The 16,125-nt window shown below is 42.3% G+C and overlaps 1 protein-coding gene across 6 annotated transcripts in view; it reads right to left on the bottom strand.

The window, feature by feature from the left end:
• Nucleotides 1-16,125, bottom strand: part of MAP3K20 (mitogen-activated protein kinase kinase kinase 20) — an 839,253-nt gene that overhangs the window by 426,986 nt on the left and 396,142 nt on the right. For all 6 annotated transcript variants that reach the window (XM_085645276.1, XM_085645278.1, XM_085645277.1 and 3 more), the window contains exons 6-7: nucleotides 8,825-8,853; nucleotides 8,594-8,731 (exon numbers count right to left, since the gene is read on the bottom strand). In XM_085645276.1, coding sequence (XP_085501402.1) covers nucleotides 8,594-8,731; nucleotides 8,825-8,853 — 167 coding nt within the window. The remainder of the gene's footprint in view (nucleotides 1-8,593; nucleotides 8,732-8,824; nucleotides 8,854-16,125) is intronic.

Raw genomic sequence — 16,125 nt, forward strand, 5'->3', positions numbered from 1 at the left:
ACTCGCTGTTATAAATTAAATGTAGGTTGCAAGGTAAAGATTAATTGTATTATCAATTAATATAAATGGAACACTTGCTCACCATACAAAGAATTAAATCTGTTATTCTTTACAAAAAATGTTTCTATTCTGGCCTAATAAATAACATATGTAATGAGTGAACACACCAAAAAATAAATATGTAATTATAAATGTTATTACTCCATCTCCTTAAACATTAAAGACATTTTTAGTGATGGATTAAGGATCAGGCAGTCACTCCCCCATTAAAAGTGGTGAGGGCAAGGCCACCATCTGTAAGTGGCACCTCTCACAGCCAACTTATAACAATAATAATAATATATTTCAGGGTGTAAGTGGATGAATGTAAGGGCAGGCTACATAGGTTAACCTCTTGAGCTGAAAGTAATTTTCCTCATCCATCGTGAGAAAGTAATTGTTGTTTATATGTATACGCCTCTATATAGCTAAGCAGCAGGCGTTTCTCACACATTCTCTAAATCTCTGCTCCTTGAAATTTAAAAGTGGACTCTCAAGTCACTTCTAAGTGCAAAATGCAGAGGCAGTCTGAGTGAATGAAATTTATGTTAATGTTTTCCCAGGTGAATTTCTTCGCCACGGGGGAAAACACTACATTTCTAGTTTGGTTCCTTGATAAATAGTAATCACAGATCCCTATGGAATATTTTCTGAAAAATTGGACAATAAAGTCCTTTACCCTGTTCCTTGCCTCTAAGTGTTTCATAGCCCACAAGTAGAAATTACAAGCAAAGCTTAGTGTTATGAAAGATCCAGCATGACTTCAGCTGCTCTAGTACTTCAGACTTAAGTTTTTTTGCAGAATCCAAGGTTTACACTGAAGTATTTTTTCACACATAAACTTTTCACAGTTTAGTATAGATGTTAATAGATCCGCTATCAAGTGTTCCACTAATTGTCAAAGAAAGAACAGTGGCTGAAATTCTGCATTTCGGTCTTGGGTTGAATGCTGGGTTAAAATTAATTAATTGACTTCAACAGTTAATGCTGTTGTGTCTTTAACTCATCACATGCATTCTTTTAAATACTATCATTGTCATTGAGCATAAGAATGACTTAAGATGAAGCATTTTGTCTGCCTACAAAGTAAGTGCCAGGTCCTGCACCTACCGTCTTACCCCAGATGTAAGACTGTGAAGCAGCATAATTTTGATCCCATCCTGAGATAAGATAATATATAAATGTTGTGCTTAAAAGTGACTAATAGAAGCTGAACTACTTATTCATTAATTTTATAAATGAAATCTAAGGAGCCCATTACGATGGCAGGCGGACAAAGTCCGCCCGCCACCGTAACGGTAAATGGGACTGACCATCAGGGGTGCGGCGGTCCCGCTGTGCCCATTAGGAAGCAACCGCCACCCTGGCGGTCGCATTCCGCATATTTAACATTGTGGGGGGCGGTGCTGTAAGCAGCACCCGCCACAATGTTAGAAATGCATGTTGTGCATTTGCATGCACAACATGACAGGCACCGCGCAGTGCCTGCCACCTTGTGTATGCCAATGAGGGGGTACCATAGGTACCCTCAAGTGCAGCCCCCCATCCCCCTCGGGGGACTGTAACAGGCGCTCAAAGCAATCTCCGCCAGTCTTTCCATGGCGGCATCGCCACCATGGAAAGGCCTTTCTGAATGCCCATGATAATATAGATGGCGGTGCCTGCAAGGCACCGCCACCATATTGTCTCCCTTTTCTGCCCGGTCGGCAATCTGACCGGCGGAAAAGCGGCGGAGGGACTTTCCATCCGCCACGGTACCCCCCGCCATGCTAATTTGGCGGGGGTAAGTGGCAGGCAGGGAGTTATCGTGGGCGGATCGCCACCGTCGGTCAGGCGGTGGCGATCCACCCGTGATCATAATGACCCCCTAAGTTCCTGATATGATTTACTTTGGTACTATTGTGATGAAAAACCAATGTGCAACTAATGTTTAGAATTTATGTGTAACACAACATTATATTCACTTGAGTGTATTTTTAATTAATATTTCTAACCAGTCTTTTGCATTGTTTATGTGTTAAGAAACTTCATTTGTTATGTATTTACAATTGTGCATGTATCTGTAATCAAGTGCACTGTTCATTGCTAAAGTTGACCGAAATCTTGAGGCTCATGTATAATTTCAGTGCGAATGCACGTTGCAGTCTAACATTTGATTTGTGTTTAACCTTCAGTGTGGAATGTTTTTGTTAGCATTTTGTTTCCACTGCAGGTGTGGACAAAGTCTCATTACTTACCATAGAAGGTTCTTGCTTTCAATAGATAGCAAGGTATGAGAAGATTAAGTTTGCCAAGGAGAAACGTGGTAATGCGCTAAGAGTCGAGTTCTCAATGAAGAGAAGAATGGGCAAGGACAAATTAAGCTGTAACTTATCGATGTGGGAATGGTGGTGAAAGTATCCAATCCATGGTGGGATGGTGGTAATGTACTGGAAAAGAGTCGTGTGGGATTGTCTACCTTGGATACAACTACTATTTTATGCTGTAACTTAGTGAGGAGAGGAGAGGCATCTTAGGAATTTATGGGGTATAGACCTCTGCTTCTGCTTTGAGTGGCTTCATGCTACTTTACTCATGGTTGGAGGGCTCTACGGTAGATTCTGACAGCCTTTTCTAATTTCAATGCTTATGCAAACTATTAGTTTAGGGTTTCTCCTTTTTAAGGCAGTGTAGGGAAAGATATTGTGCTCATGCTTACTTTTGAGAACCCTTTTATGAAATTTAACTCTCAATTCTTTTTCCTGATTACTCAAACTAGTTGTTTGCCTTTTGTTATATAGGTAAATCTCTTTAGAAGATTTGGACACATTATATTCGTTCTGTATTTCTAAAGCCTTTTTTTTTAGAACGGTTTATGTGAACCTATTTTTGAAATTATAATTAAATCCTACTAATCTCATTTCGGTTGTGGGCTGGATTATTGAGTGACCCAATTGGTTACTTTGTACTCAAAACAAAATTTGTGATTCTCTTCTCCCCCTCACCTCTCACGCAGCTATAAAGATCCTTGGGTTGAGGATAATTGTCTAGATGGACCCAAGCTCTCTCAACTGTGTCTTAAGTGTCACAAGGGAGATTCTCGTCATCATATGCATCTGGGCTGCAGTGCAGGGTCACTGTTGTGATTAGTTCTTTGGTTTGCAGCAAGCTCAATAGTCGCAGTGTTGACTTCTCGAATGCACGCAAGTATTGACTCTACAAGCCTTCCACCAAGAAACTACAAATCCCATCATTACTACTTACCATCCAGAGAGCTTGCTCCAGAGTCATGAAACCCTCCCCCCATCCAGGGTAGGTACGCCTTTGAGACAAACAACCCCTTGCCTTATAACAACTTTTGCACTGTTAAGAGCTCCACTCTCTTTCATCCCGCTACTGCAACCAACCATATTGCTCGATTCTTGGTTTTTACTAGCTACTTCTGTGGACCTGCTCTTGCATTCTGATTTAAGCTCAGGTTATGAACCAGCTGATTAGTTGAACTATTTTCCACTTATTTAATTCACTTGCCTTTGGTGTCTGAATTGACAGCTTTTTTTTTGCTAACATGGTTTGTGTCCAGGACCAATTTATGAGTAATTGATATTTTTTAACTTATTTTTTTTCTGTTTATGAGGGGGGTATTATTTGCTTTCAGATTGTTAGCTACTGTAATCCATCTTCGGTCTGTGCTTGCTATTTTATTGAGCACTGTTAAAACAAAGAGTCATTGCTGTAGACCTACTAGTGCTCCACTGCTAGTTCCCATATACAAACAATTAAGGTTAAAATGGGGCTGCATATTGCGACAACCTCATTAATATGCATGAGGCATGCAATTTGCGACCCCATTGGTAATCGCAAACAGTGTTTCACACACTGTTGTGAATTCCAAATAGCGAGTCCCAAATTGCAAGTCGTAGATGTGTTTCAATTTGAGACTCGCTAATTGGCGGGTCGCACATCTGGCCCTAAATGCCCAATATAATTTCTACAGTCAGCTTTAAACATAAGCTTTACAATCTTTATTCACCGTGCATATCGCAAACACAACCAGCAAACTGCAGGCCCGGCAACAATCTTGAGGAAATGCACAGGCGACTAAAACAATAGTAAACCTATGAAGCTCTATTTCAGTACGACCTGTGTTCTCTACCCCTGCAATTCTATGGAACGCGATCCCGACAACTCGATACTGACTATCGACAACTGACAGCTGCTTCACTGAACTGTTCTTATCTCTTGGGTCTCTCTGTAATTCAGTGTCTTATCTGTAGTTTTTAGCTGCAACATTCATTCCCTTTTTAAATTAATAATTGTTTTTTATGACATTATGCTGCTATCTGGTTTTAAAACATGTAGTCCTATTCTACTTTGGTTGTTTTAATCTTTGTATACGTATGGTATGTATGCCTTGCTTTTATGATTATATTTTTAATCAAATAAAGTATCACTCTCTACAGTCAGTCAGGAGGAATACGGGTGAGAGGTGCTTCTGTATGTCTCAGTGAAACTTGTATTCCAAGAGGAAGGACTAAGCATAGTGTCACCATCAGCTCTCTTCACCACTGTGGTGTGTGTGCTTACTCAGTGTTCCTGAGAACATGTCCTAAGTGCATGTCTTTGATCACATACAGCGCTCCACTGCCTTTTGGCTAGGTCTGCACTATAGAAATACCATATATATGCATACATACATACAGACAAGCATACAGAGGGGCAACTGTATATCTTTTCCTGCACTCCACAGGTCAGCAACTCGTAGAAATGAGCTAAATGGGCTACATGGGACACCCACTTTTTTTCAGTGGAGGCCCAAATAAGATTGGAGTTGAGACATTACTACACATGTAGATCGTGAGATTGCTGACTCTTGTGCACGATTGGGCCTGCGCTCTGCCAAGAATGTTGTTGATATTTGTATAAAACCGCAAAATACATTGACTGACGGCCAAAGCCAGAGTAAATTTTATTTATCTTTCTGAATAGAATATGGCAATTTTCTCTCAAAAGTAAAAAGCAATATTCTGGATAAAACTGAGAACGCTTAACCATATTTAGTAATAGTTTCTCCTTCATCAATTCTAATCAAATGTATTAAGACTTAATACATAGTGAGCATTAAAGTAAAAAAGACATACAAGTTAGCACTACAACTCGTTAAAAACACAATTGCTCTAAGGAAGGATCTGGTTGGAGTATTAATTGCACCCAATAAAAAAGCAGGAACCCCAGGGTGAGGTATTTACCAGGTCCCGAAAAGTGCCGCCTAATTAGGCTCATGTTCAATTTGCATAAATTCCTTAGCGGAAATTATGGGAAATGCCAGCCCAACCGAGGATGCATTTTGCACTAAAAAAGCACAAACTTGCATGTGACGTGTGAAGCCACTCGTGTTCAGTTTCACAGGACACAGCATAATTTGAAGTGCTGGATATTATGTGAGATTAAACAGGCCTATACAAAATTTTGCCCAGTCCTACACCTAGCCAAGAAATGAAGAATAACAGGCAGATGGAGTATTTACTGCACCAAGTATTGCACGGTTTCCTCTTTTTCAGGCATTTTCCTTGAAAAAGTTTCTAATGTTTGACCAGCTAAGATTTAACATGGGAAAATTGTGGGTCTGTAGTAATTACCAAATGCAATATATTGCACAGACAATAATTAACACAAGATTCGGGGATTCAATCCCAGAGGAAGAGGTGTGGCGCCGCAGCCAGGGTGAGTGGAAGAAGTGTGGTGCCGCGGCCAGGGCGACTGCCTCTGGAATCTGGGGATCACGGTTCGATCCCCGGCGCCGGTGGCAGATCAGCCTAGCACCATGTGACTCTGGGCAATAGCTTGCTTAATCTTCCCGACGTCACCTAGAGACCCTTACGGGTGATGTGGATTATATATAGAGAAGACTACTGTAAGCAGAGGGATAATAATTTATCTCTAAAGTTATAATCAGGACTATGTAATTTGAAACTTTTAACTAAAACACATAAAACAATGTATGACAACCTGATACAATTTATTGACTAATACACAGAAGAAAGATTGCTACAGCAAATGCTACCAATGGACTAGTTGAGTGAAACAGAAGATCAAATTCCATCTTAATCGATCTTGCAGCATTCTCTATTAATACCTGGCGTAAGAACAATATGCCCTATTTCCTAAATTTATGAGGTTTCTATCGTCACAGTTATGTGGGGGTAAAATATGCCGCTGGTTCAATTTGGCGGCTGTATTTAATTTCTGTTGTGCAGTGAAGTAGTAAACCGAGAGTAAGACCAAGGTCAAAAATAATTTTCCACATTTTTCCAATTCAAAAAGCTCAAGTGAGAAAATCCAACTGACCCACAACTGCATGTGGTCCGCCGTAAGTTGGTGGTTCTCTGTGCTGTCGCTTCCAACATTTTACAGGGCTTGAAAAACTTTGTCAAAATAAACCTGAAGGCTCTTGATAAACTGGGCTCCAGGTGGCTGGAAAACTGGCAGGTGCCCCCAGTCACCTGAGGACACCTGCAATAAAAATCTACAAGTGCCACAGGGTATTTTAAGTAATCATGATTTGAGGCCAACTCGTTGGCCAGAACATCAAGCATTGTCCGGTGGGAATTATGATTCTATGTTTTCATTTTTTTAAATGGGTATTGGCAGTTTTCCTTTTACCTGTCCTTCTTGACATATTCACGACAGGTTCCCAGTGACCCTGTTCATTTTTGGAACAGGTTTCTGTGGTGTTCCTTACTAGTAGCCCAGGCTAGTAACAGGGTCAAGTCCACATATGATTCCAGTACACCCTGTTATTGGGAATCTTAGATAGGCCTCCAATTTAATCTAGAATTTCAATTTATCAAAATAACTAATTCCAAAAGCACCAATCTCGATCAAATCCAAACAGCCTGCCCACAGCAAGAACAGACCTCAATATAACTAGGGTCAGAGCTCAGGTGGGTGACTGGCTCTGACCATCAAGCAAACCGTTTCCAGCAGAAGAATTCAAGTTGAAGATCTGAGAGCTGTCCATGTGTTTCAATAGTGATTACTTAATTGTGTCTCGTTTCAGGTTGCACAAAAAAGTGGTTGTTTAGGATTATTTAGGAAAAAACAAAAAATATGCTTTTATAGGAAAAGTATCGACACCATCTTAAAAGATTGTCCACACAGCACACCTACTTTCACTGCAAGATTATAAAACTCAAGCCCTTAGGCTGTATAACCCCCCCAGACACTAAAAGGAAAAAATCAAACACTGGAGGGTTTCTTCCCTGGAAAAAAAGCTCTTTTGAATCTAAGGAAATCGCCCAGAGAAGCCAAATATTATACTTAAAAAGACAAAGGCAATCACCATGTGTTTGTAAAAGCAGGAACTAAGCCCTTCTAAAGATTTCTGCACTCAAAGAGTGTGGGACGTTTTCCCAGATGAAGAAGAAATTCACATCTTCGAGACAGAGGAGAGGTGATCCCTAATCGCTCCGATCCTCATCCTGCTCTTTATACAACTAAGCACTCACTGGCAATTGCAAGAACTAGGCTTTATTCTGGAACCACCATGCCTGAAATAATTACAAACACCAGGTTCATATTTCAGGACAAATGAGAGTTATGTTTGTTATGTTTCAACTGGCTTTCAGCCCAATGTGGTTGTCTTTGACACAAGGCTATGGAAATAAATACATTTTACGTCTTAGCCCCATAATTGAGCATATAACTCATTCACTACCACTATTAACTTACAAAATGCTAGTTATTCAATCTAATACAGAGCTCTGTGGAAAGGTAGTATCCTGACTCAGACACAACCATTCCTGCAACAGTTGGAGCAGAGGAGTGGTAATTTCAAGCTATCTTTTTAAGAGGTCTGAGACCACAGATGATGTCAACATGTAGGCCTGCACAAAACGGGGGATCTTCCTGTAGTAGGTGGGATTTCTTACAGTCATAATTGAAAGCCTTTCCAGCTCTAAATGAACCGTCTTGTATTTAACCCAAACTACCTTAGTAGGGTCCCTGCACTATCCGTAGTGATTCCTGTGGTCACTTACACACAGACTCAGCCGCCGCCCATGCAGGTAAGAGTGGATGGGGTGGGATGGGGTGGGGGGAGTGGGTTCGACAGACGAGCACGAGGGAAAATTAAATAAACAATTAATTTCCCCTCTTTGTCGTCTGTGGAAATCCCCCCCACCCCGCCCCACCGCTCTTACCTGCACAGGCCGCGGCTACACAGACTACTGGATGGACTAAGTGGGAATCCACAGCTGGCTTACTACTAATGGATTCAATTCAATCACTTGCGATATTTTAAACAAGGATCCTCTTTATTACATTTCCCCATAAATGTTTCTGCTTGCAACATATAATTTGTTGCCACTTTTTTACTGAAGCTAAATATTTGAAACTTTGCTGACATATGGTCACATAAATGCTGCTGATAATGCTACAAAAATGTGACCTTATAATCATGTTGAAAATACAAACTGTGCTTACTTTATGGACCTTGAACACGTGCTGTGAAAAAAAACAACTTAATCGAAGATCAATAACTTCTACTTGGTAAACACAGGTTTATATGACTTACCACACCATAGGAATATGTGTCACATGTCTCAGACACTGGAAGACTCTGAATAACTTCAGGGGCCATCCATGGGAAGGTCCCCACTAAAGACATGTGTGTGGTGTGTGAGTGGAACCTCGAAGCACCGAAATCACAGATCTGAAAAAAGAGACGTAAGGAGAGAATGTTCTGAATCCCTTATGTAAAATATCAATTGCTAAACTGTCTATATATGTATTAAATGAATCCTACCTTTAACACGCCATCGGATGTTATAACAACTGGTAATTGAGAAACAAAAACAGAAAGAGTCGTGTTACATACATGGTGATATCAAACCATACTTTCCACAAACTAAGCAAACAGAAGTGTTAATTTACAGTTCTTCAGAGAACAAAAACAGTTATCTAAGACATCTAACAACATGGCAATCAGTGTAAGTATTATTATAGAACGAAGTACACACTAATCTTGGAAGGATTTAAAAAGTTTAACATGCGGCACCGTCTCATAGTTATCTCATCACAGTGGCGTAATGATAATTGAGGGGGCCCCCCTGCAAGGTACGTGGAGGAGCCCCCTCTGGACTCTATCACAAGCCCCCTGTCCGAAGTGCAGTGCTGAGGGGGCCCCCTGGAGCTTGGGGCCCCCCCGCACTGAGGGGGATGCGGGGGCCTGTGTTACGCCCCTGTCTCATCATCCAGTTCTTCACCACAGTCCTTACAGAACTGAGGCTTGTCGGCCACATCGACAGGTCCTACTCCGACCAACCCAACACTGCCAAGTCTTATAATGCCCTACTCTACGCCACTCCCGAATGATGTAAATGGCCGTAAAAAAAGGTCCTGTGTAACACCCTTCTTGACATTGTAAACATTCCAGAGACATGTATCTCGGGCCAGAGTCTTCCTCCGTAAGTGTGGTGGGGCTTCTTGGGCTTGGATCTGCTGGTGCTACCTTAAGCCTGGTCTTGGGCTCACCTTAAGGAAATGTGAACACACCTGATGCCGGAAAGGGCGTTAGGTACAGTTGCTGATTAGGAGACAAGCGCTAGTTGCAGCTGTTGAGTAGGAGACCCTCTTTTTCGTGCTACTGCAAGTCTCATTGCTCCAGGACTGTGGTGGAATCCGATCGTGGGCCCACTCGTAGGGCACTGGACTGACCCACAGCCGCAGCCTGTCACAGGACCTGCTCTTGCGCCCTGAAATGGAGGGACAGAAACAGTTCTGAGGCTGCAGAACCATAGTAATTATTATTATTATTAGTAATTGATTTTTATAGAGCGCATGGCTACCCTGCGGCATCCCCGCGCTATCTGAGATAAATAAAGCACAGACACAAGAGGTGGCAATCTTAAGGCAGTCTCTGGAAAAGCCACGTCTTCAGCTGTTCCCGGAAGGATAGATGGTGAGTAGATGCACGCAGCTGAGCTGGAAGAGTATTCCATAATTTAGCTGCGTTATAAGAAAACATACGACCCCCTGATCCTGCTCTCTTGATTTTTTTCCGCCTAGAGTGACAGATGCAACCCCATGTGCAGTACGTATAAGCACTCAGACTGCTGAGGTTGAGTGGCAGCTTGTTAGATGAAATGGTCTAAGGGCACAATTTAGGTGAGTTCTTACTGCTTTCCATGTTTTACTGTGTGATTTTGCCCTTGATCACTGGAGTCTTTAATTGGGAACACAGGAAGGAAGAATATGAGGACTACATCACCCATAGTTGTCCCTACAGGATAGATTTATGAGGTTAAAGATGTGCTGTTGTCGTAGGCATTGAGATTCCTAGAGGGGAGAGGGGAAATCTCAATTCTGTAAGTACTGGAACAACGAAAAGAGATTTAAAGCATTGAAAATTATCTGCACGTAATGCTTACTTAATATTTTTTTTCTTTAAAAGACAGACATAATATTCTAAAAGAAAAAGGTCCACATTGCCATACAGTAGCATTCAAACTTTTTTTCAGATATTTTTTCTCTATATTACTATTCCTGGTTGTAAAGGAAAGAAAAACTAGAAAATGCTTTCTCTATATTACTATTCCTGGTTGTAAAGGAAAGAAAAACTAGAAAATGCTTTCTCTATATTACTATTCCTGGTTGTAAAGGAAAGGAAAACTAGAAAATGCACAATGGGGTGGTTCACAGAAGCAGTTGTATGCTAATATATGATATGAATGGTTTTTATAGAGAGCAGCAAATGCCAAAAGACATCAAGGCACTAAGGTGGCAATGATAAAGGGTCCACCCACGAGTAGTGAAAAAACTGTCTTGCAAAATAAACTATCGAGTGAAAAGCCAGGTCTTTAATCCTTTCCTGAAGGGGGCGTGAGCTCTAATGCTGGTCAAATGACTTGACAGCATAGTCTTGCTGCCGCGGCTGACAAGGCTCTCCTCCCCTATTCTTTTTCGAAAATCTGGGCGCTGTCACCAAATTGAGGTGAGCAGAGCGAAGAGTCCTACCGGGGACGTAACTATGAAACATAGCCCGAAGTCCTGCCGGACAGCTCAGATACATGGCCTTTTGCACTAAGCAGACAGATCTGAACATACTATGTTTCCTTGTGTGCAGCCAGTGGAGGGGTTGCAGCCGATAGTTCACTGACTGCCGCTTGGGAATGACCGAGGGTTGGTATCTACCTTTAGGCCATTACAGTTATCGATTCTAGACATGACTAGTGCCAAAGCCACTTGTTTCTGTGCAGCAAGGGGAGTGAAAGGAAACACGTTCCTTAACATCCCAATCAACTAGAAACACGTTGTTACTACAAGATTGACCGGTTGGTCTAAGGACAGGTGACCTGTAAGCCACACATGAACAGTTTACAACTATGCATGCTAGCTATTATCATGTCCTTTGTGTATTTATGGCCATTCCAAAATTGCCTACCTTGTGCATGAAGTGGGGTATGCACACATATAAACAATTTCCGTGTACACTGCTCACTCGTGCCAATTTCCATAACTTTCTGGGTGCTTATGCTTTGCTCACATCATGAGTGTGTCAGAATATGGAAAGCATTTTTTCACATATTCTTTCATTCTACTCTTTCTTATACCCACACAATGAACGCTTCACACTTTAATGAAAGTCTAATTTAAAGAGCAGCTAAGCATGGGAAATACATTGCTAAATGCATTACAATAATAGAAAAACGAAAGCTGGGTGTGCACTATGTCCACACGCCAGTTCCATGAGGGCTTCCAGGGAATGGCCACTGGTTCAGAAACAAACAGTTGCCTGCTTTATGTTGACGACCTTTAGCCGCCTATGCAAGAGTAATCTACAGGTGTGCATTTATGAAGTACATTTGTGAAATAGGTGAACAATGGGTTGGTAAAAGTTGCGACATGTCCAAGGCAAAAATCATTCTTCAAATTGGGCAAAGTTGCGCGAGGCAGCCCTCAAATACAGAAGGGCAATGTTCTAAGTCAGGACCCCATTTTGACCCGAAAATGGAAATCACATTTTAAGATCTTCGTGACATGTATCATCACCCACACGTTTGATCTACTGTATGCAGGGCACAATGCGGGGATACACGCGGGTACACAGCGTCCACCCACCAGTGGCGTAACGAAACTCGAGGGGGCCCCCAGCAAAGTACATGGAGGGCCCCCCTTCCGGCTCACTCAGGAGCTCTCAGGCCCGCATACTTTGCTGAGGAGGCCCCCCGGAGCTCGGGGCCCCCCCGCACAGCGGGGTCTGCGGGGGCCTTTGTTACGCCCCTGCCACCCACTCTTTTCACAGGGTGGACGCCGTCTCCCCTGCAAAGAAGTCGGGCCTCACAGAAATATGTTGAACATCTCCGAGTGTAATTTTGAAACACCGGGAAACGTTCATCAGCTCCTGCACGTTGTCTGCTTTCGATTCCCAGCAGCAACGTGCAGACTTTTTTTTCCCACCTCCAGCTGGACAACGATAAAGACAGAAGTTAAGGGGCCATCAGGCCTCCTTGTGATCGAGTATGGGACTGGAGGTACTTAAGAGATGCATGCTTTTTACTTTGTTGTATATACATGCATGCACTGTAAGATTGTGAGATGGATTGGTCTGTCTCAGTATTTACACAAATAACAATATAAATAGCACTATTTTATTCCTTTTATAGCGCTACTCACCCAATGCAGAGTGTCAGAGCATTTTACATAACATGAACATTATTCATTCCAAATAAATCATGTGTGTGTGTAAATTAATGTACAAGATGTGTTACATAAGACAGCTAGGGTTACAAGGTGTAGGATTCAAATACACTTCATAGCTCACGGTGGTCTACTAGAAGGATTACAATTAACTGCAAGTAACAAAATGATCTCTGTGTTCATAGCAGTAATCCACTTACCTATACATAGAATAAACATTTGTGATCTGCATGTTACATGATATACTTTGCAGGAGACATTTAAAAAAAGAACATTTTATTGCATTATCGATTGGCATATGCTATAACATGCACATATCAGAGCATCACTTCCATTGAGGTCATTTCCTGTGAAGCCACATGGAATGTCACGCGTCGTCATGTCGTGCTTTGATAGGGCTCGTTATGATGTGACTTGCATACTGCCTGACTTGGTCAGTCCACCCACTTCTCTTTTTTTTATGACGTGTGCCCTGACTGTATGGCATACTCTGAAATCATATGGAACGGCTCTACTTTGAAATGTAAATTTAAAGGCGCTCTTGGGAGGTGTAGGCGATGGCCAGTACCACAAACTGTTAGTGTAGGGGTGTTGACAGCGCGAGTGATTTCGTTGCAGGGGATGAAAGATAGAGGTGAGAGAGAGTAGCTGTCAAGAGCGAATGAGATAAGCGGTGGCGCTCGCGCGGACGACCAGTTCATTATTTCACACTCTAAAAGCACTCTCCCCATCTCTCTAATCGAGCGCCAGCAGAGAGGGGTCGCTGTTCCAAGTAAATTTCAGAGTAAAAAGCCGATTCTAAACAGTAAATGGAGACAGTGCTACCCCTGCCTGGCAGCTGTTCCCGAGATCGCTCCTTTAGATGTAAAGAATCCGCTGTTCTTGTTTTGTATTTGTGGATTTAAGTAGTGTAAGCAGGGCCAGACCACGAACAGAACCAAACAGAGACTCGCACAGACACAAAACGCATACGATTCACATTGGGAAACACCAATGCAGATATCAAAACACAAAAAAGGCACAACAAAGATCATGTTTAGTGGAATGGCGGTCTGGCTTCTATTTTATTGTTCCTCGCTGGTTTACGAGGGAAATTTTCAAAAGTCAATGGGCCACAAAGGATTTTGGTTACCACTAATAAATGTCTTTTGGTGGTAACACTCACTTACCTTCTGCAAAGTGGATTTGTGGCGGTGGTATTACGCCATAAGAACGATTGTGTATTTAAGCAGAAGGACGACAGTACAGGTGCAGCATTCACATATGTGATTCTTTGTGAATCGCAAATAGGAAATTGCAATTCCTCATGTACAACAAGCATTTGCAATGCAATAGGTCTCGCATTATTAACGTTTGAGCTATTGGTGTATCATTATTTAGCAATGCCAATAGCTCAAAGTTTAATAATGCGAGACTTATTGCATTGCAAATGCTTGACTTTCCATGCTTCAAGGTTGACATGTATCGGCCCTACACAAAACAGGCGCACTCTTTTAGATTCCATGCAAAATAGAAAGGAGTGGGTGGAATGGATGAATATTTTGCCCTGGCCAATGGTCATTTAAACAAGAAAAATATAAAGATTAGATTCAATAAAAATGACAGTGTCAAACAAGCGATATAAATCTTGGCAATCTACACAGGATGCATTCAGCAATGTAAGATTATATCACATGGAAGTAACTCTGAAACTCTCTAAAGCTAGCCGCAGCCCTGAAATAAAATAAAATGACCTCAGTGCACATCTGGTAATTCCTTCCAAAGAGCAAAAAAAAAAAGCAAAAGCTCTATAACAATATAAACAAGCATTTGAAGTGTTCTGACGGGGCAGTGGGAGAGTGGAAGCAGCCTCGCCGTGGGAGTGGTGTGGGAGGCAGGAGAAAGTCAGGACGCGGAGGAGGGGAGACTGCTTGCTAGAAGAACATGCACACTCATGGAGCACGTTAACAAGGACGTTGCCTGACTTCCACAGTTGGGGTCCTCTATGTTAATGCCTACAATGCAGAAGAGAATATAATGTGCGCTCCGTCTAGCCTGAAAATCAGACATTATTCGAAGAGACTAGAACCACCAGCCGTACAAAGTCATTTTTGCACGATGCGTCGCGTCTCAGCAGGTAACCTTTGAAATCTAGGAGTGAGAAGGGATTACAAACAACCCAAGCCATCAAATTCACACAAACTAACCCTCAAGAAATACATCACCAAGAGAACACAAGTCGATAATTCTGCACATCGCCACTTGCAAATCCGCGATTGAGCTTTTATTTTGGAGAGATCTGCAAAGATTTCCAATTACAGAAACAATTAAGAGACAGATTCAGGAGATGAGCGAGGGGAGGGGATCTCTTTGTCTCAGGTAAATCCAGTATAGCTAAGTTTTGTGATCTTTTGCAAGACAAGGGGCTACAGACCCCGCCATCAATGCAGAGATGGGAGACCTGGTGAGAGCGCAATATGATAGAAGAGATTTCACCTCTGCTAACAACCAACGCGCACAAGCGACACCTGCAGGAGACCAATCAAGCACGACCCTGGTGCCGGAAGACAATGCTTCCATGCAGGATGAACCCGCGCCTGCCTCGATAGAAGGCAGGGCCCTCTACCCCACACCTCCTAGTTAATGACAACCCGCTGCTGCCTGCTGCTTGCACCCAAAGCACACAAGTCTGGACTGACATCAAAGGGGAGTGTAGAGTAAACTTAGGCATCCTCTTCACCCGACTCTCCCACCACCCCTCCCCCCAATTCCCCGACAAACACTTTCGAGGTAAAGAAGTAGCTTTAGAAATAAAGGAAAATCAAAGGTAGACGACTGGAAACATTTCACCTTTAGTAAGGCGCCCTATTAACACAACAAACTGAGATTGTTTTAAAGGTGAAAAAAGTAATAACATTGTGAACCCGGTGTGGTAAAATCCTGAGGACTGCAACGCTAGGCGCGAGACCTAATGAGTCACTACCATCATTCGCTTACCACAATCCCATCCTTAACTATCGCCTACCCAACAACTTCCCCTTCACTGTTTTCAGTACATATTGTATACTTAGCCAAAAACTTCTGGTGCATGGCAAAGTTTTGTATTGACCAATGGGATGGAGTCAGGAGGAGAGATCGCCTGTCCATTAGACGTACCCACAGGAGAGTCTTAGGATGTGGATAATGCTTTCATCACTGAAAGGCTCTTTAGGCTGTGGGATGAAGGAAAAGACTTCTTCAAATGTGTGCTTCCAAGAGTTGAATCAAGGTGGCCAACAATGGACTCCACAGTTGTGTGACATTGCTGATATGCTGCTCCTTAACAACTCTGGGTTCTAGTTTCTGGGAACACAGTGGAAATAACTCCGGGGCGAGAGAAAATATACAGCCTCCATGTGTCACTAAAAGACACTCAGAGAAAGTGCATAG

Source organism: Triturus cristatus, chromosome 3_1 (assembly GCF_964204655.1).
Source record: "Triturus cristatus chromosome 3_1, aTriCri1.1, whole genome shotgun sequence".
Classification (NCBI taxonomy): domain Eukaryota; kingdom Metazoa; phylum Chordata; class Amphibia; order Caudata; family Salamandridae; genus Triturus; species Triturus cristatus.